We start from the raw sequence: 21,173 nt of genomic DNA, 5'->3' as shown, positions 1-21,173 counted from the left end.
TGCAGAGAGGAAGAAGCTAAACTCAAAGCATATGATTGCATGCATGTAATTGTTCTATAATGATAAAATTATAGCTATGGAGAACAGATGAACAGATGTCAGGGGTTAAAGAGGAGCTGAGAGTAGGAGGAAAGTGGAGAGGCTGTAGGAGGCCTGCAGGAGAGACTGGGGTGATAGATCTGTTCTGTATCAATGTCCATATACTGGCTGTGATATTGCCACTATAGTTTCTCAAGATGTTAGCACTAGAGGAAACTGGGTAAAGGGTGCACAGGGTCTCTCTGAATTATTTCTCAGAATTGCACGTAAATCTACAATTACTTCAAAGAAAGAGATTCACTTTTTTCAAGTGCCTGTTAGATTTTAATCTGCACATTGGAATGGCTGATAAAATCCTTCCAATGAAAAAGTGATGTATGTGTTTCTATTGTAATACTTGTTTTATAATTTTTGTAGAAAAACTAATCACAAACTTTAAAAGCACTCTTCATAGCAAATATTCCCATAAACGTTTCTAGAATTGGGGAAGAAAAATTCACATTCCAATTAGCCAGCATGGTCACTAAACCTATGGATGAGAAATTTTTAAAAAGGTAGATCCATAAGTGGCTTTTAATTTCGATAATTTAACAACCAATACAGGGATCATTTTTCTGTGAAGAATCACTGGTACTCCCACATTACCCTGTTGGTATTGATATACTATATTTTCAATTTTCATCATTTGTACATTTTTCTGTGAATTTTATTTATGAGCTTTACTTCTTATTTAGTTAGCAAGCCTTCCTATATGGGTTTATCACCTAAAAAAGGATGAGACTCGTTCCTTAGCAGACATGGCATCCTGTTCTTAGTCCAAGGTGCCTGGTCTATTTTTGCGTTTAGCCCAGAATGCTAACCCATGTGAAGATTAACAGCACACATCCCTCAAGTCTGAGCAGGAATCTTTAAATGTGTGGCACCATCAAGAGGCAATAGCTTGTAGTGCTGGTGTAACAAGAACCCAGAGTTTGCTCTCAAGTATAGAGAACCCTGCTTTTAATAGCAACAGTCACAGACTATCGTTAACAAAGAAATATACCTAGACCTTGGCTCTGTGTTTCCCCAATGTGGAGTCACTAGACTATTGCTAAATGCTATTTTTTTCTTTCCAATTCCTCTTCTACCCACCTAGTGATCCAATTGAAGAAGAACAAAAAGATGTAGTAACTGTTTTTACTCTCAGTTAACCAAGGACAGCTGGCACTCATAATTTGTGAATGATTTTATATATACACACACACACACACACACACACACACACACACACACACACACATATATATGTGTGTGTGTGTATGTGTATGTATATTAAAGGGTGGGAGAGAGAGAGAGCACGCACGTGCATGTGCACGCATGAGCAGGGGAGGGGCAGAGGGAGAGAGAGAGAATCTCAAGCAGGCTCCACAGTCAGCACAGAGCCCGACATGGGGCTCTGTCCCGTGAACCTGGGATCATGACCTGAGCCAAAATCAAGAGTCGGATGCTTAACTGACTGAACAACCCAGGCACCTCTAATTCCTTCAATATTTACTGAACATCTACATATATACCAACAATTTGCTACTTAAAAATACAGAAAGTCTTTAGTTTATTCTCTGATGACCCAAAGTGATCTAACCATAGACAGTAGTCTTCTTCATATTACTCACTACTTACAGAATTTTACTCTTATTTTATTAGAAATGAAAAAAGTCTGCTTAGAGAAGGGACAGCTTATTTAAGTTTGTTTTGTTTTTTGAGAGAGAGAGAACAAGCAGGAGAGGGGTAGAGATAGAGGGAGACAGAGGATCCCAAGCAGGCTCTGCACAGTCAGCACAGAGCTGAATGTGGGGCTCAAACTCACAAACCGTGAGATCATGACCCAAGCCAAAATCAAAAGTCAGGTGCTTAACTGACTGAGCCACCCAGGAGCCCCTGGATAGCTTACTTAAGCAGTAGATAATAACATCACCATTCTAATCCTGTGCTGTCCCATATATTATAATTAATTTCCTCTTTTCAAAAAGTTTTCTCAGCATAAGAAAATTTAAAATTGCATATATGGCTCACATTTACGGTTTCCGTTATATCTCTGAGCTAGATCCGACAGACCATCCAGGTAAGGCATCAAAGTGAAAGAAGGCGCAGAATGGCAGAGAACTGACAGACCGTTTCAAGCATTAGAGCTAAGAAAAGCAAGGCTTCATAGAAACAAGTCAATTTAAGGCTTATACTACATCCAAAGGTTAAACTAATGATTAATGTAACGAGAGACAATCTGATGCAGAATATAGAAAGTGAGTCATGATTTCTAAATATCTCTTTACAAAGTCTGAGCCACCAACTCTATTTGGTCAGTCAACCAACCTCTCACCCATCTGCAGTTTAACTGGCTCACTTCCCACTAGTGCAACCATTTTTGTAAAATTAAGACTATAGCCAGGATGTAGCAAGAGGAAGGGCCACACCAGGAGGAGATGCCTTCCAAGTCCATGAGACTGGATGAAAAAATAGTTTTTAATACTTAAGCTGGCCTTCACATTTCAAACACATTCGTCTTAGGGGGGAAAAGAATAATACGATGGCTAGGTTGCATTAGGCATGCTCTTAACGTTGTCCATTCTGCTTCCACCCAAGAAATGCTATCAAAGTCTTAATGCCCAAATTGTCTTCTGGAGTCAGGAATCGCAAGGAAGAGGGAGCAATGCACGTCTACAGGTGGAGGGACTTTCACCCGATGAGGCTCACACTTCTTGGGTCCCCACACAATTTTTCCTAATTACAAAAGTGAATAGTACCAACCTGTACTGTCTCATTTCTAAAATGGTATCTGTACCTTGCCATCTTAAGATTAGTGAACATATACATTTATTTTATAAAATGCTATAATTCCTTAAATACACTCCAGTAAGATTATATTTAATCTTAGAAACATTAGGTATCTGGTCTGCTCAAGAGTACACAAGCGAGACTATGGGGCCTGCAGCCTTGGCTTTTATATGACCCTGGAGAGCCCCAGTTCTTACCAAGAATGTTGTGAAATTTTCAAAATAGGGAAAAGCAACTCATTTTCATCTTTTCATTTTTGATGGCATATTGGAAGAGAATCACCCCGCTTCTGGAAGCACAAAGAATACATTTATGCTGAGGGTATTTTCGTCCTTTTGCACAGAGCTTCAGAGTTACCTGGAACTAAGTACATAAACTTAACTTTGATATGTCTGAGAACTAGGGGCAAAACCTTCAGCCACAAAATAAGGAAATCCAGAATGAATGTTGTGAATGGGTATCAAAAACATTCATTTACTCTTTTCAAAAACACGTATACAGGCGCGCCTGAGTGGCTCTGTCAGTTAAGCATCCGACTTTGGCTCAGGTCATGATCTGGCGGTTCATGAGTTCAAGCCCCACGTCGGGCTCTGTGCTGACAGTGAAGAGCCCGCTTGGGATCTTCTGTCTCCCTCTCTCTCTGCCCCTCCCCCACTTGCACTCTCTCTCCCTCCCTCTCAAAAGTAAATAAACATTAAAAAAAAAAAACCCACATACACAATGCTTCCCATACTCTAGTCATCTTGCTAGGAGGTGGATATATAGCAGAGAGTAAGATTGATGTGGTCTCAGCCTGTACAACCCACAATTCTTCAGTTGTAAAGTGTTTTCAGAGAGCCTATTAGAACTAAATATCTTCCAAACAGTACAGAATTGCTGTCCCAGACATTTCACCTATTCAGATAATAATACCATGGGAATATTAGTATCTTCCTTGAAAGAAAGCCACCCTTGTCTTCAGGAAGGGAGAGCATGTAGAAAGTCAGAAACCTTATTCTGTGGTGCTTCAGAGACCTGCATCACATTACAATGTGTCTGAGAAATGAAGAGCAAGCGTGGCCCTACTGAGTTCTATACGGCGACAATGCTATTTATCAAGGCACCCCAGATGACTGCCATCAGCCAGAAAGAAAATGTTGGATTGCTACAATGCAGTGTGAGGGAATCCATTGGTTCTATTGCACAGATGCTTTTGGCCATGTGACCAAAGGAAAACTCTTAACAGCAGCAGGGTTTACTACAGAGTTTTTTATTTTCCCCCTTTTCTTTTTAAAATGTCTTTTCCCTGGACTGTAAGATGCACCAGATGCCATCACTACCCCCACATTACTGGGAGGGAGGCAGGTAGCAAACGAGATGAGTAAAAGAATATCCTGTCAGGGCGCCTGGGTGGCTCAGTCGGTTAAGCATCTGACTTCGGTTCAGGTCATGATCTCATGGTTCGTGAGTTCAAGCCTCACGTTGGCCTCTGTGCTGACAGCTCAGAGCCTGGAACCTGCTTAAGATTCTGTCTCTCTCTCTCTCTCTCTGCTTTCCTCCACTTGCTCTCTCTCAAAAATAAACATTAAAAAAAATTAAGAATATCCTGTCTACTGTACAATTATTTCTCTAGCCTCTAGAATATCCAGTTTGTCAAAGAATCAGCATCCTAGCCCTCTAGAGGTATCTTATCCATTAATGTCCTCTACATGGAAAACAGCTCAGAACTGAGGAGTGTAAACAACCACAGATCAGCCCAAAAGGATGTCACAAGATTGGCAAACTGAAATACACTCACTTCATGCACACAGAGCCCTCTCAAGACCTCACTTGCACCTAGTAACTCATAGTTTGGAATATTTTTAAACAAGCCTTGATATCTGGTTTCTAAAATCATTAAAAAAAAGAAAGAAAAGGTTGGCATAATGACAAAGGCAAGAATTGGCAGTTGAGAGCAAGAAAGAAGGAATAAAAATTGTAAAAAAAACTAAGCATCTCAAATAGCACAGCAGTTGAAGGCCATTTAATATAGACTCAAAGTGGATTATTATACTTCATAATATGCCCTTGGAGGTTCATAATTAGGGTTCAATCTTTAATACTCAATACAATTACCTTGAGCTTTCACATAAAGATTGAGCAAGTAAAAAAAAAAAATCCAGATGAAACACTGGTATAATCACAACTTAGCTAAAAAGTACTACAGATATTATGCTCAGTGAACCAGCCTTACTCTGCTTGGTTTCCTCACTGATGAGTTAACTCAATCTTTGGCATCTATTCATTTTACATTTGTGTGAGAGTTCTGTTTCTTTTTTGAAAATTATGCTTTGTCATCTTGGAGGTGCCTGTGAAATGCTCAAGTACACTCATCCTACGGAGTCCATTAAATTGCATTGCTCACAACATAAATCTGACGGGCTGGAAGCCCAGACGGAGCTTCTCTGGGCTCCTGGGGTAAATCCCAAATGGCAGGAGAACTTTACCTTCACCGACTTGCTATTTTCCTGCAGTTTTTGCTTTTCTGGCTGTGCTTTGTTTTTGTTTCTGATTCTTGGCCAAGTTTGACCGGGGTTTTGGTTTGCACACAACCAGTAGCTATCTCCACTGGTGGCAGCAAGGCCTGGGGATCTGGTTTTCAGTTTGGCCACTTGGGATGCTCAGGTAGAACTGAAATCTAGCCTTGCTCAGTGACAGATGACTGAGCATTTGTGTTTGTTGTTGTTTTAATTTGTTGGTTGTTTCTCTATCTGCGAGTTCACATCAGGACAATACTTTGTGCCCAGTGGAAAAGCAAGCAGCCTCTTGAGATCTGGAACAGTGAAATTTTATGTTCCAGTGTTTACTTCTGACCTGTAGCCAAAGCTATGGAACTAAACTTTAAGTTCTTTCTCTGTGTCTCTGTACCTGAGGGGGGGAAAAAAATCACTGGGTACGTGTGAATCATCTTCCGACCTTCTGAGAGTAATAATAAATTAAAATGAAGGACCTCTGTCCTGATTGGTTTACAGGGACTAATTAGCATTTAGATAAAACTAACATTTTCAAAATTCGAAGAAAATAAAATGAAATTCTAAAAATTTAAACACGTTTATGGTTAAGAGAAAGAACTTTTGCATCAAAAAATGCTGATTTCAGAAGCAAGAAAACAAGTTTACATGATCAAAACAAGTCAAAGTGATTTGACAGTCTGGTTTAAAAAACAACTATAGGGGCGCCTGGGTGGTGCAGTCGGTTAAACGTCCGACTTCACCAGGTCACGATCTCGCGGTCCGTGAGTTCGAGCCCCGCGTCAGGCTCTGGGCTGATGGCTCGGAGCCTGGAGCCTATTTCCGATTCTGTGTCTCCCTCTCTCTCTGCCCCTCCCCCGTTCATGCTCTGTCTCTCTCTGTCTCAAAAATAAATTAAAAAAAACGTTGAAAAAAAAATTAAAAAACAACTATATGTCTTTTCCTTGTTTTATCAGTGTATAGTATAACACACACATAATTTCATATTTAAAATAAGTTTGGATTTGTTTTATCCTAGAGATTAGTTTAGCTAAAAAATTTTTTTTAATTTTATTTTAATGTTTATTTACTTTTGAGAGAGAGAAAGACAGAGTGAGCAAGGGAAAGGCAGAGAGAGAGGGAGACACAGAACCCCAAGCATGCTCCAGGCTCTGAGGTGTCAACACAGAGCTTGATGTGGGGCTCGAACTCACAGAGTGTGAGATCATGAACTGAGCCGAAGCTGGACGCTTAACTGACTGAGTCACTCAGGTGCCCCTAGTTTAGCTGAAATTTTTAAAATGTCTTATAGTATTAGTTTCCTGAAAAGATAAGCTAAGGTTATGTTTAAGATTAAGAAAAATATAAAAGTTGTATTCAACTAAACTGAATGATCATTGTGGCACACCTTTTTATGTCAATAGTAATTATGTTCTGTGATGTGTCAGCTTAAACATAATTTCCAATATCTGTAAGTTATGTACTATGGTCTTAAAGTATCTGGTTGTTCCAGAATTGAAAGAAGACCATGGAGAACAAAAGTTGCCAAAAATGTTTAAAATTGTAGGTTTGCACGAAGGGAGCTTTATTTGACTTGGTTGATAAGACTTGCAAATAGTAAGTCTATAAAAATGTAATTAAAACGGTCAAATTTTGGCAAAGCTTGCACAACTGTGCTGGGTTTACTCATAAAGTAATTGTTTAAAAAATGTATTGCATGACAAATGCCCTGTTAACATAAAACTAAAACGCAGTTATCTAGCTTAACATAAAACTAAAACGCAGTTAGCTTTGTGCTAACTGAGAGATATCCCTGAATATTTAAATGCCAAAAAATTCCTCATTTCCTAATTATTTAAGATTTACTCTTTACCACAGAGTAATCTATTGTTGCTTTATTAGGTAGGCAGATTGCAAATATTCATTGTTCTTAGGCATCCACAATCCTTTATTAGTCACATAACGAAATCACCTCTGATTAATTTTGTCTTCCCAAAATCAGACCCTAAATTCAGGGGCAAAAAAAAACCAAACAAGTTTTCCAAGATATCTTTTATATATGAACTATCCCTAAGTTTTCCCAGAGGACCCCTGGCGAGCACAAGATTTGTTCCTTGACCTATGAAAAGAAGAATGTTGGAAATAATTAGGTTTGCTATGCCCTTTATTGATGAATAGCTCAACACCATCAAAAATGGCATAGAAAGATTTGTCAAATCAAGTGAGGAGCTCATCCTTCCCTAGGCTAATGTTGTACAGGTGAAATATTATAATATATATTAAGTCCAGAGATGGTGCCCTTTACAGAAAGGTCTTGGATATATGCCAATGTCCTCATCCTCTATAATATGTTCTTACCCTCAGGGGAAACGCTGATTAAATAAGACCAATGTCCTATGACCCGATAGAGGATTTTAACTCTCCTTGCTTATACCACTCATTAACTTCACCACAGATTAACCATGGCTACCTACTCTTATCCTTACCGAGTGGTCTCTACTTTCCTCTCATGTTTGCCTAGACACTTGGCTGTAAGTTATAGACTGCATCATGCCTTCAACAAAGAAAGAGTCTCAGAGCCTTGGGGATAGGACTTTACCAGATACTCTTTCTTCACTCTTGAGATTTCAGAGAACAGACTTGTGGGTAGAGGTTTCTGAGCTGACACTGCACAGACAAGCATGAGACGGCACTAGGCGGCTAACTCAGATTTTCAGGACTTCTTTTAGTCCATAAATAGATGACTTTGTGAAATCAAACTAATGACTCAAGATGCAGAGGAGTAAGAATGAATTACATAGAACTCATCGAACTGATACTAGAAATCCAATTGCCATACGCATTGTGGAAAATCATTGGCATTACATGTGATGTCCTATTGTCTGATGGGGAAAACCCTGTAGCATCCACCTTCATCTATCTCTAACCCTCAATTTAGTTGACTTTGATTTTGCAGACTAAGCGGAACATTGTTTGCAATGGTAGTTTTTTCTCCTTGGTGCCTCAGAATTCCCGAAGAACTGTATTTTCTAAGTCACTTTATTTTTTAATTGCAATAACATTACTTGCAGAGGCTCAGTGAGAATCTATCTTCCCTTTTACTGGGATGTAATCAGACAAATAGAAAGCAGCAGAGGCCAAGCCCAGAGCATCATAAAAATAAGCCTCATCTCTTGGAGTCTGACAAAGCCCATTGTTGAGGCACTGGCTTTAGAGGCAGTAAGGAAGGTTACTTCCTGGACTGCCAGGAACTTTAGCAGATTTGGGAACACTAGAGGAAACAGAAATTCACCAACACTTAAAAGTGCTAAAAATGAAACGCACTGGAGGTGATGTTTGTTTTTGAGAGAGAGAGCATGCAGAGAAAGCGTCCGAGGGAGAGGGCGAGAGAGTATCTTCAGCAGACTCCATGCCCAGCATGGAGCCCAATCTCACAACCGTGTAATCATGACCTAATCAAAATCAAGCATTGGATGCCTCACCAACAGAGCCACCAGGTGCCCCTGGAGGTGGTTTTTGAGGTTGGTTTCTTGCCCTTGGAACAGAAGAGTGACTAAGATCATCTCAGGAAGATCGCTGGGGTGAGGGAAGACACTGAAATACTCTCCTAGATTTCTTAATAAGTCATCAGATAGAAGCTAATTTTCTGACTTCATTAATAATAGTTGTTCAGGGATGAAAGGTAAAGCATAGGGAATATAGTCAATGGTATTAAAGTTGTATGGTGACAGATGGCAGTTACAGTTGTGGTGTCCATAGCGTAACGTATAGATTTGCAAAATCACTATGTTGTACCTCTGAAACTAGTGTAACATTATGTGTGAATTATACCACACTAAAAAAGCAAGAGTTGTTCAGCACAACATTGAGCCAGGTTTGCTATCCATTATATAAGAAGGTCCCTTAGGTGCTAATTAAAACTTTTTCTGAATTTATGTCAAAGAATCAAGCCCAAATACAATGCCTTTTTGTGACCATGAAGAATCGCTGGAGATTATATATGACCACAAAGGGAACCGTCGTATTGGAGTGCCACCTCACAGACCCACCCAAGGAACTTAGAATTCTGTAAAGGTACTCACATTTGTTTTCATTCCCAATTACTGATCAGGATATCTGTGAGGATAGATATTAACCTACCAAAAACTACAAGCGATGCAAACGATTCTTTTTCTAAAATTCCAAATGAATCTTGTTCCGTATGGATGGAAATGGCTTCTGTCCACTACAATCCAAACGTTACAATTTTGTTGTCCTGTAGGACATTATCGAGTTTGGTCTGTGGTTCAGAAATCCTATTCCAGCATACTTTCTTTCAGCAACTAAAGCTTGATACTATGACACTTTTGTAAACTCAGCTTTATCGTCCTGCTGCATCCCTCATTAAGGAACAACTCATCATTAATGAGTTAAAATAATCTCTGACCCTGTTCATCCTGAAAAACAAATAAACAAAAAGGTCTAGGCTTAAAGGAAAAAATAATGATAATGCAGTTAGTTTGTCCTCATTCATTAATGGGACTCTCAAGGGATGTTTTCTCTTTTCTCTCTCTTTTCAATATTTTCCACAATAAGCATAAATCCACTTTAAGTAGAAAAAGACTCAAAAAATGTTCCCGTATGTGTAGTTGGGGCTCACTGTATGTACTAGGAGGCACTGCTGAAGGGAGGATGGGGGTGGTGTGTGTGTGTCCAGGACAGAAAAAAGGTTGAGCAACACTTAGCCAACCTTTCGACCTTCCAGACAACATGCTATTCAGAAAAATGTCTTGCCTAATTCCCAGTGAGTCATGATTTCACTGCTTACTTCTATCAGACCATGCACATGGGAATTTGATGACATCAAGGATATAAGTCAGGGTTTACTCACAGTGTTCATGTTTGTAAGACTTAGAAGAAATTCAGTAAAAGGCACCACTACCTTGTTACATTGATCAAGAATCTACGCTTGAGAGGACTCTGCCGAGCAACTTAATTCAACACTAGGGACAGGGAGGCCTTCAAATACCCGCACGTGGCCACTAAGAGTGACTGAGAGAAGGAAGGACAGCAGAATTCTAGAAAGGCACAGCCGCGGCTGCTGCACTTGGACATCCTCCAGGCCCACACATATCCTTGGAGCGTGTCTCCAAGAAGCCGCTCAAGGGAACAGTGAGGTCAAGCCAGATGAAGAAGATTACCAGTCGCTCCATTTCCTGCTCCCTGAGTCTCTCCTCCCTCTGCCGCCGGTGATAATCCATCAGGTCTTCGCGGCCTGAAATGGAGCTGATGCTGCTTTTCCTTTCCCGAAGGACAGGCTGGGGGGTTCCTGAGGCCTGTCTGAGGCTGTCCAGATCCGCATCATCGAACTCGACAGATCCACAAGAGAAGTTCCTCCTGGTGGCGAAGACTCTGTCCGGCTCTCCAGGAGGAAACAGATGACCAGGGCCGGGCCCCGGATAGGAAGCCCTGTCAAGGTCATCGGAGGTACAGGAGGAAGTGGAGGCCAGAAGCATCTTCCGAGCCACTCGAGGACTGGCAGGGACGCTGAGGGTGGAACTTACATAAGGGTTGCCCTCAGAAGCCGAGGGTTTATAGGGTAAAGCCCCTGAGCTCAAAGAAGAGAAATTCAGGTAATTGTCATTGTCTACGATGCTGTGAGGTAGATCCTTTTCCCCCAGTTTCGCTCGTTTGGAATTGCCCAGGGAGTTTCTGGGAGGCAAAGTGAGGGGTGTCAGCTGGTTGTCTGTGGCCCTGTGTAACCTGGGGAGAGAGCGGCTGTAGGCCCCCATGTGACTCAGGCTGCTGCCCGAATACTTCCTAGTTCTTAAACCCATGCTTTCAGATGCCGGCTCCTTGTGTCGGGTCAACTTGGGCTGAAGGGTCAGGTTGTCCTGGCTGCTCATTTTCCTGGCTTGCTTTGGGCTTGAAGGCATGCTTGCCGCCCCCGATCTGCTGACGGGAGAGAAGCCGGTGTCGCTCAGGGGACTTCCGTTCCACATGGCCAGGAGCGAACCGGACGCCTTTCGGCCTTCTAGCCCCCCGAGAAAGTAGACATTGTCATGGGATTTATTCCTTGAGCTATATTTGGAATAGGGAGGCTTCTCTGCGAGCCTCAAGGACCTTTCACTGTCCCTGCCGGTATAATGATCAAAGTCCGCTCTCCCAAGTGGATACCCGCTCAGGGACGGGGAGGTGCTGAGTAGAGGGGTAGGTGGTTTCAGGGAAAGGCTTTTGTCAGTTGCATCACAGGAGAACTGCTTGCTTCCTTGGATTTTGGCCAGGGAGGGGCTACTCCTGACACTCGTTCCCAGAGGGGAAGGGCTTCTCTTAGTAGGCACAGGCTGTGAGAGGGTTAAATAAGAGCCAGAATAGTCTCCATTGGCTTTAAATCTCAGACTGGAAGAGTATTTCTTGGGGCTCAGGCTCTCCATCACGTTTTGGGAATCGTCTTCCAGGGAATTTGTCACAAAGCCTGCCTCTAAGCTACCATTTTGTAAATCAAGCTGCTTTTGCACGTGGCTATGCTCTGCCATGATCTTGCTGGAATCTGTCAAGGAAAAAGAAAAAAAAAGTTTTACTTAACAAAGAAGACTGAAAAAGACCAAGTATTTGTCAGCCTACATCTGAACAAAAACAGCCTTACAGTCTGGCCCGACGTAATTAACAAACACAAACTCTGGTTTAGTAATAAACCTAGGTTTATTACTAAAATGAAGAAGCATAATGAACATTGATCTGGGATGATTTTTGTGCAAAAGAAAAATAACTCAAGAGGCCATCAATGACATTCGAGAACAAATCTCTAACAAAGTACAGGTGCAGGATTAGGCTGGTCCATAAAAAAGACAATTTCCCACTAGCGTTCCAGTCCTTGGTGGACCATCTGCTTCCTGAGTACCAGGCAAACACCCAAAGAGGTGATGCAATGGACCCTCCTTTGGATGTCTCTGCTAGAATCATTAACTGTTCAGAAGTCAAGTCCTGCAGAGACAAAATTCACATTCTGGCACACAAAGAGAGTTTCATGCTAGACACTGATCAGTAATATGAGGGTCAAAAGATGACTCTTGGGCACCTAGGTGGCTCAGTGGGTTGAGCGTCCAACTGTTGATTTTGGCTCAGGTCATAATCCCAAGGTTGTGGGATTGAGCCCCACGTCGGGCTTCGTGCCGGGCATGGAGCCTGCTTAAGATTGATTCCCTCCCCACCCCCTCTCTCTCTTCCTCTGCCCCTCTCCCCTGCATGTGCTCTCTCTCTAAAATAAATAAAATGGAAAATAAAAGATAAAAAAAAAATAAGACAGCAGATGACTCTTTAAAAGGGGCTATGAGAGTTACCTTCTGAAAAAAGATGTCATAATGCTCCTGCACCCATCAGAAAAAGGCAGGTAATTAAGGAAACAGAGGTAAGAGTGCTCCTGAAACTACTGCCATATTAGGGTCAGGAGGCAGTATTTAAAACGTGAAAATGGGAGTATCCTTTCAAGCTCTTGGTACCCTAATGAATCATGCTCATCCTTGATCTCACACTCTCTCCTCTTGTGGAAATGCTTTTCTCTGTCCTTTGCGCTTATCTGAACACCCCCATTCTTCAAGGCTCAGATTAGGATTCTATATTCCATGCTTACCATTTTTTTAAAAACCTATGTACCCATAAGAGTATTTTGGACTCTAGTGTGAGTAACAACTTAAGAAAATAAAGTTTTAGTTTATGAAAATAAATACAAATGATCACTGCAAATAGAAGGCTGGCGTTTGTAACTCATAAAGAAAGATATGTATTTTTTAGATTACCGCCAAAGCAAAAATACCATTTACACATCCTCATCGAATTCACGCACTTCTGACACTGTCCGATGTGTCAGGCTCCTCACACACTAGTTATTACATCCCTCGTCTCTATGTGAACAGTGTTGCTTATGGTTAGTAATCAATTTTAATAATGTGCTTGTTTCTGTACCCAGGCCACAAGTTTAAAAAAGAGGGGTATTTCTAGTGTTCCTATCTCATTTCCAACCTCTCTTGATTCACACCGACCCGTTGGTGAGATACTCAATGAACACAAGTTTTCAATTTCAGTTACAGACTTCCCCCCTGCCTCCTACCCAGAGATTGACGATTTTGCCTTGGTTGCTCAGCCGTGCGAACTTCCCAGGCAGATCCAGGCAGTATAGTAGGGAACTGCTTCTTATCCAGACCGGGGGCCAAGAAACAGTCTAGGTGCTTTTATCCTATTGATGAGCTAGGTACACAACATCTTGAAAGTTCAGCTTCCCCAACAAGCTCTGCCTTGGGTTCCCTTTCCTCCAACCCGAATCCCACCCTGATGGATTAAAAGCAGGATTACCTTTAAAAATTTTTTTAATGTTTTAACTTATTTTTGAGAGAGAGAGAGAGAGAGAGAGAGAGAGAGAGAGAGAGAAAGAGTGAGGGAGGGGCAAAGAGAGAGGGAGACACAGAATCCAAAGCAGGCTCCAGGCTCTGAGCTGTCAGCACAGAGCCCGACCCGGGGCTCGAACCCAAAACGCGAGATCACGACCTGAGCTGAAGTCAGAAACTCAACCAACTGAGCTACCTAGGCGCCCCAAAAGCCTGATTATCTTTTGAAGTAGACCTCAAAACAAAATAAAACAAAACTGAGAGTCTCCTTTAAAACTGCCTCCCGGTTGGAATGTGGTCATGCCATCTGGCTTTGATCAGGTCTTTCATTCTTCAGGGACAGCACCATCTCTGCCCCCAGGACAAACGTCCCTCTGAGCAACTGTCTGTGACCACCAGCTATGACCTTGAAAGCCACACGAGTCCAGTTTGGGACATACCTCACTCTGCCCCCTGGGAGGACTGAAACCAAGATGACCTGCGGTCATGATCCTCTCTGTTCTCAACCTACTTCATCTCCGGCTGGTTTGCCATGCTGAAAATCCAGCAAACCTTGGCCAATTCTCTCAGGTTAAATAGTTTTGAATGGAAGAAACAAGGAAATAAGTGGGTCCTGAGGACACTGCGGTGTTAATATATGATGGTGGGTGGGGGGAAATACCCTAAATGCCTAACAACAGGGAGAAAGTTAAATAAGCTATCATACTTCATATGAGTGAATATTACACAACCATTCAAAGTAATTATTTTGAGGTACTTTTTAAATTTCATTTATTTATTTTGAGAGACAAACAGAGACAGAAGGGATGGGAGAGGGGCAGAGAGAGGCAGAGGGAGAGAGAGAATCCCAAGCAGGCTCCGTGCTGTCAGCACAGACCCCAACTTGGAGCTCGAACCCACGAAGCATAAGATCATGACCTGAGCCAACATCAAGAGTTGGATGCTCAACTGACTGAGCCACCCAGGTGGCCCTGAAGTGTAATTTATAGCATAAAAAGTACATTCATACAATAGTCAGTAAATTTTAAAAGCTATATATAAATGAGCTCAGTTTTCTTATAGGTACGCCCACCCATACACACAGATTACAGACAAATGCTCGGGCCAAAATTCTGGGAGTCATCATTGATATCCCCAATCAGTGTCTTCTCCATCAATTCTATCCCTGGCCTATCATGTCCTTCTTCCTTTTGTCCATCAATAAATCTCATCAACATTGTCCCTAAAACAACAGTCTCAATCTAATCATTATGAGCCAGTATCTCCTCTTGCTTTGTCTATATGCCAAGAACAACAAGAACAACAGAATGGAAGAGATCATGCCAAAAAGTTAGTAGTGGTTTTATCTGGGTAGTGGTATTACCAGTGATATTATTATTATTATTATTATTGTTATTATTATTATTATTTTAGAGAGAGAGGGAGTGCATGAGCAGGGGAGAGGGACAGAGGGAGAGACAGAGAGGATCTCAAGAAGGCTCCATGCTGAGAGTGGCTCAATCCCACAACCCACGATCAATCAAGAGTCGAAATCAAGAGTTGGGCCATTCAACTGACTGAACCACCCAGGCATACCTACCAGTGATTTTTAATTCACCTCTCATACTAGTTTGTACTTTCCACATTTCATACAACCTGAGTTGTTTTGACAATTAAGGAGGGAAAAAAATACTTAATGTAAAATACTAGAGTATATATAATCTGTGGCAATACTGCTCTTTTTTAAATTTGCATGTATTTTACTTTATTTTATTTCAGATCTTTGAGGTGCAACTGACAGATAAAATTGTAAGATATTTAAAAGGCACAGTGTGGTGATGTGATGTACATATATGTTGTGAAAGGATTCACCATCTGGTTAGTTAACACACCCACCACCTCACACGTATGTGTGTGTGAGCATTCAAGTTGTAAATGACTTGGTAAAAGGGTGCAAACTTTCGGCCTTAAGTTGGATGTCTGGGGATGTAATGCAAAACATGGTGACTATATTACAGTTGAAAACATTATTATGTAATTGAAATTTGCTAAGTAGAACTTAAAACGTTGTCAGAAATACTTCATGTTTAAATTGATTAGGTCCTCATTCTTCCTAAGTTCTTGTCGAGCTGTCGAGCGAGATCGTAACTCTTGTTAAAAAAAGGTTCTGTTCTAAATGACTCAGGCAAAATGTTAATTGTGCAAATTTACCCATTCCGTACTCTCTTAATCTGAACAACACAACAGTTTTCCTGATATGAGTGCAGTGGACAGAGTGGTTACCAAAAAAGTCCCACAGGTTTGCTGAACACAGCTAGGACAATAACATTAGTATCCTCATCTTCTAAAAACTGTAGTTGACAGGATACATACTTGAAGTGGTTCTGCTTATTGTACAGAAAGAAATTAAAATCCCAACAGAAAGCTTTAGGTACTTCATTCCTTAGGTGGCTCTTAGGTGCCCATCGTGTGTCAGATATTGATTCGGTCCTGTTCTCCTCCTGTCAGAAACAAAGCAGTATTGCTCTTCTACACCCCGTAACATTGGGATACGGCTGTGTCTCTGGCTTTGATCAGGGAACTAGGAGAGAAAGGGAGACGTCAGTTCCAAGCTGAAACATTAAGAGCTGGGGCATGATTCACTCTTTCCATCCCTCTGCTGAGACGGCTAGCATGCATCCAAGTCTGTACCCCTCAGTGAGGACACCGTGGAACAGGACCCCTGCCAACCCAAGATGGTCTTAAGCCACTGAGATTTGGGAGTTGTTTGCTACCAGGAAGGTGTTAATCTTCCTTAAGTTCTTACCATAAACTAGGCTCTCAAGCTGAGTACTGGGAAGTATGTGGTCAGACACCACTTCCTGCCTTACACGGCTTATAGTCCAAGGGGAGAGACACTCATATGAACAAATGATTGCTCTTAAGACACATGCCTTAATAAAGAACTGATCGACACACTGGTAAAGGAGCGTGGAGGGGATTAGCTCAGTGAGAGTGGCAGCCTGTGGAAATTATGGTGGAAAGGAATGACAAAAAGCTCATGTCCCATTGAAGGAAAGGGAATCTGGTGAGGACTACCCAAAGGTAGCATAAGGCCACTTCTGCACTTAAGATTCTGTGACTTTAAAAACAAAAATTATGTTTTTATTTATTTTTGAGAGATAGAGAGAGAGAGAGAGAGAGAGAGAGAGAGAGAGAGAGAACGAGTAGGGGAGGGGCAGAGAGAAAGACACATAGAATCTTGAAGCAGGCTCCAGGCTCTGAGCTGTCAGCACAGAGCCCCATGCAGGGCTTGAACTTGTGAACTGCGAGATCATGACCTGAGCTAAAGTCGGACGCTTAACCGACTGAGCCACCCAGATGCCCCTAAAATTCTGTGATTTAAGGGCATAAGCAAAATCTCAAGCCCATTAGAGATTAGACCACTGGTACATGCAGCAAATGTCCTGTCTCTGACAGAATTAATAGCAAAAATCATGTAAGGAAAAAGAGCTATTTTTGATTTTTTTTTTCAACGTTTATTTATTTTTGGGACAGACAGAGACAGAGCATGAACGGGGGAGGGGCAGAGAGAGAGGGAGACACAGAATCGGAAACAGGCTCCAGGCTCTGAGCCATCAGCCCAGAGCCTGACGCGGGGCTCGAACTCACGGACCGCGAGATCGTGACCTGGCTGAAGTCGGACGCTTAACCGACTGCGCCACCCAGGCGCCCCCCCAAAAAAGAGCTATTTTTGATGGCATGGTCCTTTTTGAAAATTTCTAGCATGTACCTCTTCTGGGATGAACTCTATTTAATAACCATGCATTTCTCTCTCATAGTGATCTCAATTCTTTCTCATCTCTACCACCATGTAAGATATGCCCTCAAGGGTCCAAGCCATTTGCCTACCCTAGAAGTAGGTTAAACTGGAAAGCAATCCTCCAACCATTTAGGATATTTTAGACAAGGCTACAAAAGGAAATCTCTACGTGAGATGTTAGAATAGACAAGAAAAGAATGAAAGTCAGTGGGGTGACTTTGGTTTAAAGATAATGTATACAAAATAGGAAACAGAGCTAAGTTAGAAGAGGAATTCCCACAATGTGCGGAGACAGCAATCTGGAAAGCAAGCCAGGGCACATGTGATTAAATAGAAGTCAAAAATTAAACAGTGAGCCCAAACACTGCATTTTAAACATTTACTCTGTTAACAGCACAGAGCCGAAGGGCTTAACGCTTAATATCAAAATGGATCCTTAAAAGTTTCATTTTTTAAAAGAGTATAGTTTTTCTGTTTTCTCCTAATAAAATTAGTCAGGCCAGTATGTATAAAACAAATAAATTCTATTTTGGTATGAATAAAAGTTCAGTTTTTGACTCAGCCATATAAGATAATGATGTGATTTTACTTATTTGCTTTTTAAATTTTTTTTTAATGTTTACTTATTTTTGAGAGAAAGAGACACAGAGTGTGAGTGGGGGAGGGGCAGAAAGAGAGGGAGACACAGAAACTAAAGCAGGCTCCAGGCTCTGAGCTGTCAGCACAGAACCTGACGTGGGGCTCAAACCCACAAACCGCAAGATCATGACCTGAGCTGAAGTCGGACGCTTAACTGACTGAGCCACCCAGGCGCCCCTGATGTCATTTTAGACTATAAAATATATTACTCTATTTGAGCCTATTTGCAGCTGCAAATGCTACTTAATCACCCAAATGAAATATTCACAAATTCTTTTCCCTCTTTATCTGGGCAAATAAAACTGTAGAATATGAAACTTCCTAACTTGCAGGGTTGCATACTTGATACCCTTCTCCTCCTCACACATGCTTTTTTAAAAATCAAGAAGTGTAATTACTGAAACAGTTTGGTTGACCAAACAAAATGCAACACGAAAGTACTGCAAAGCAGCGCTTGCTGAAGGAAGATCAGCTTTACAGACTCCAGGGAAGAGACAAGCAGGACATTTGCAAATAAGAAGCCACAATTGAGAAACATGCAACATTTCTCCCCCATACATGCTTGTAGGGGAAAGTTAAACATGATTTGGATGTACGCACATTCCAGAGAATATCTGAAAGGATATTCGTGTTTGACACCCCAGTTTTTCTGTTCAACCTCACTAGGTCTATTAAGGGTATGTGAAAGGCTGTGCATATAAAAATACATCATCAAACACAAATATGGAACTTACTCGTTTTCCCAAAGCTTCGTCCACGTGCCAGAGTTGAGTGAATATGTATACTTGTCTCAGTTTGGTTATCTCTTAATGCCGCCAACCCACTCAACTCAAAAGGCAAAGGATAAGCCGGTGCCCTTCCTGACCCCAGGCATGACGATATGGCTGTGATACCCTTCCCCTTCCCTACTTCCAGAGTATGCTTTTCACTGCAGGTGAGATCACGTTAGTGGAGGCCTAGAGATGGGGAAAGCACAGGGGAATGGAGACCCGTGGAGCCAATATGTGCTTTGAAGGAGGGGGAGCCAGGAGGGGGGAGGCAGGAAGGTGGAGAACACACTGGAAGAGTTTGGGTTTGATGAATTCCCTGGCGATGAGGGGAAGGAGCGGTGGGACATGGGAACACTGCAGACGGATGCATCAGAGACTGCTGCCGAGGTCGGGACGAGGAAGGACTAGGAGGCACCGCGAGAGAGGTGTGCCAAAGCGGTGAGCAAGAGAGAGGGCAGCAGAGGGGAGAGATCTGTGTTAACATGTGTAAGAGGGGAGGCAGGCGAGGAGGACCCGGTTTCCAGCCTGGCTTCTGCGTGTTTATTTTGGGTTTCTTATACATTTTATGTCAACAAAAAAGAAGTCTCAGGGAAATTATAAAAATCACTGCATTGTTGTTGTAGAAGCAAAAGAGTCCCGAGGGCTTTCACAAGTACATATATTACACGCGGATCCACAGAATGGGCGTGGAGAAGGGAGAAGGCATCTGGTGCCCATCTGAGAGAAAAGACAACACCGGGAAGTCTAAACAGGAAAGAAGTTAATGTGTGTTGAAATGTTTCGGTTTACTTTCCAATCCATAAATTTAATCCCCCCTCCCCCCCAGAGCTCTGGTTATTTTATCACCTGAAATGTACTTCAGCTCATCGTCAATTAGAAAATGCCAGAAGACATGAAGAGATCTCTGGATGACACCACGGCAACTCACAGTATGTTTTCCCTAGAGAAGAAAATGACTTGCAAAACTAATCTCAAGGATCATGTTGGTTAAGTGTCTTGGTAGCTCCTTTTCTCTCTGACACATGGCTCTGGTATCTGTTTTAAAACAGAATTCTCCAGCGCCATTTACACTCAATACCGTGAGCTGATCTCATTCAAACTGTGTCGCCTACAGTGAATTGACAGCATTGTGATTGCCAGAGCTACAGGATCTTGGTGTCAAGAGGTTGGAAACACACCCAGCGATCAAAGGGTTAAAAAAAAAAAAAAAAAAGCAAAGCAAAGCGTGTGTTGTGTTTCTTGCACCCTGCTGCATTGGCTTGTGTTAAGGGAGCGGGACTTACAGTCCGGTCCATATAAATGCAGTTATCCAGAAACCCAAAAGATTTTGCAGGAGTCCACACGTTACTTGTCATTTGACGTTGCCATGCACAGACACTTCATAGGGTCACCCAGAATAGTGGGGATTAATCAGAGCAGACCTGCCCGAGCAGAGCAGGTGAACTGTAGAGTGGCTGGGAAAAGGTGAGGATGTAGATTACAGAAGCAAATTCAGAAAAAAGAATACCCCCTAAAATCGGGAGGGTACACGTTAAAATTTCCACTTAATAAAAAAGTTTGAGTCTCTACTGTGTCCTACTCGGGCCCTCCAAGCAGAGGCGCTGGCTCTGGGAACATATGTTGTCGCAGACAGTGGCCGACACTGGTTTCAAAGCTCTCCCAGAACACTGGTGGTCCACAGGCTGGTCTCTTTCAGTGCTAATGTTTACAATATGGTGATGTTATAAATAAAGCACGTGCTGATGACATGTAATTGAATTCAGACACCAGCTTGGAGCAGTCCCTCAGAAGTAGTGCCATTCTATACATGAATTCTGGGGAGGAGGGGTATTCCTGTGGCAGCAGATGGGGCCTGAGGGGGAGCTTTTTTTTTTTTTTTTTTTACCTGAGGGGAACTTTTAGAGGACGAAAAGGGAAACCTGGGGAATTCATTTCAGCCCCAAACTGGAAGCTTAAGAATGGAGAACAATGGATACAAAACCTCCCTCTTTTTCCACTAATCCCAACAAGAAAACATGATGGGGGGGGGGGCTAATTAGAAGCTTCAGGAAGAACCATTTCCTTCTCTAGCAATATTCTCATTTCAGAACTCCCAAAGCAGCCATTTCCCCTATCCTCTGTTAATCCAAACATCATCGTCACTTAAATCTTCAATCCTCTCAGCTCTCCCTTCCGCAAACATACCCTCCTTTTGCACAAATATTTCCTTCCATCACTAAATCCTCCTCGTCCTTGTCCATCTTGTGCAAAGAAGCCTCACCTCTCTGCTCAGCCCCACACCCACTGGCAAACACCTCCTGCTGGC

The 21,173-nt window shown here is 42.1% G+C and overlaps 1 protein-coding gene across 22 annotated transcripts in view; it reads right to left on the bottom strand.

Moving 5' to 3' along the window:
• The window catches only part of PHLDB2 (pleckstrin homology like domain family B member 2), a 231,668-nt gene that overhangs the window by 79,368 nt on the left and 131,127 nt on the right, over nucleotides 1-21,173 (bottom strand). For 5 of the 22 annotated variants that reach the window (XM_045036916.1, XM_045036924.1, XM_045036923.1 and 2 more), the window contains one exon: nucleotides 10,499-11,847. In XM_045036916.1, the coding sequence (XP_044892851.1) occupies nucleotides 10,499-11,847 (1,349 nt within the window). Of the gene's footprint in view, nucleotides 1-10,498; nucleotides 11,848-16,030; nucleotides 16,548-21,173 lie in introns of those variants that run through there. The other 17 variants (XM_045036935.1, XR_006585051.1, XM_045036915.1 and 14 more) reach the window with 13 other exon arrangements.

Source organism: Felis catus, chromosome C2, assembly GCF_018350175.1.
Source record: "Felis catus isolate Fca126 chromosome C2, F.catus_Fca126_mat1.0, whole genome shotgun sequence".
NCBI lineage: Eukaryota > Metazoa > Chordata > Mammalia > Carnivora > Felidae > Felis > Felis catus.
Note: the sequence above shows the minus strand (reverse complement) of the source record. Positions and strands in the feature narration are given on the sequence as shown.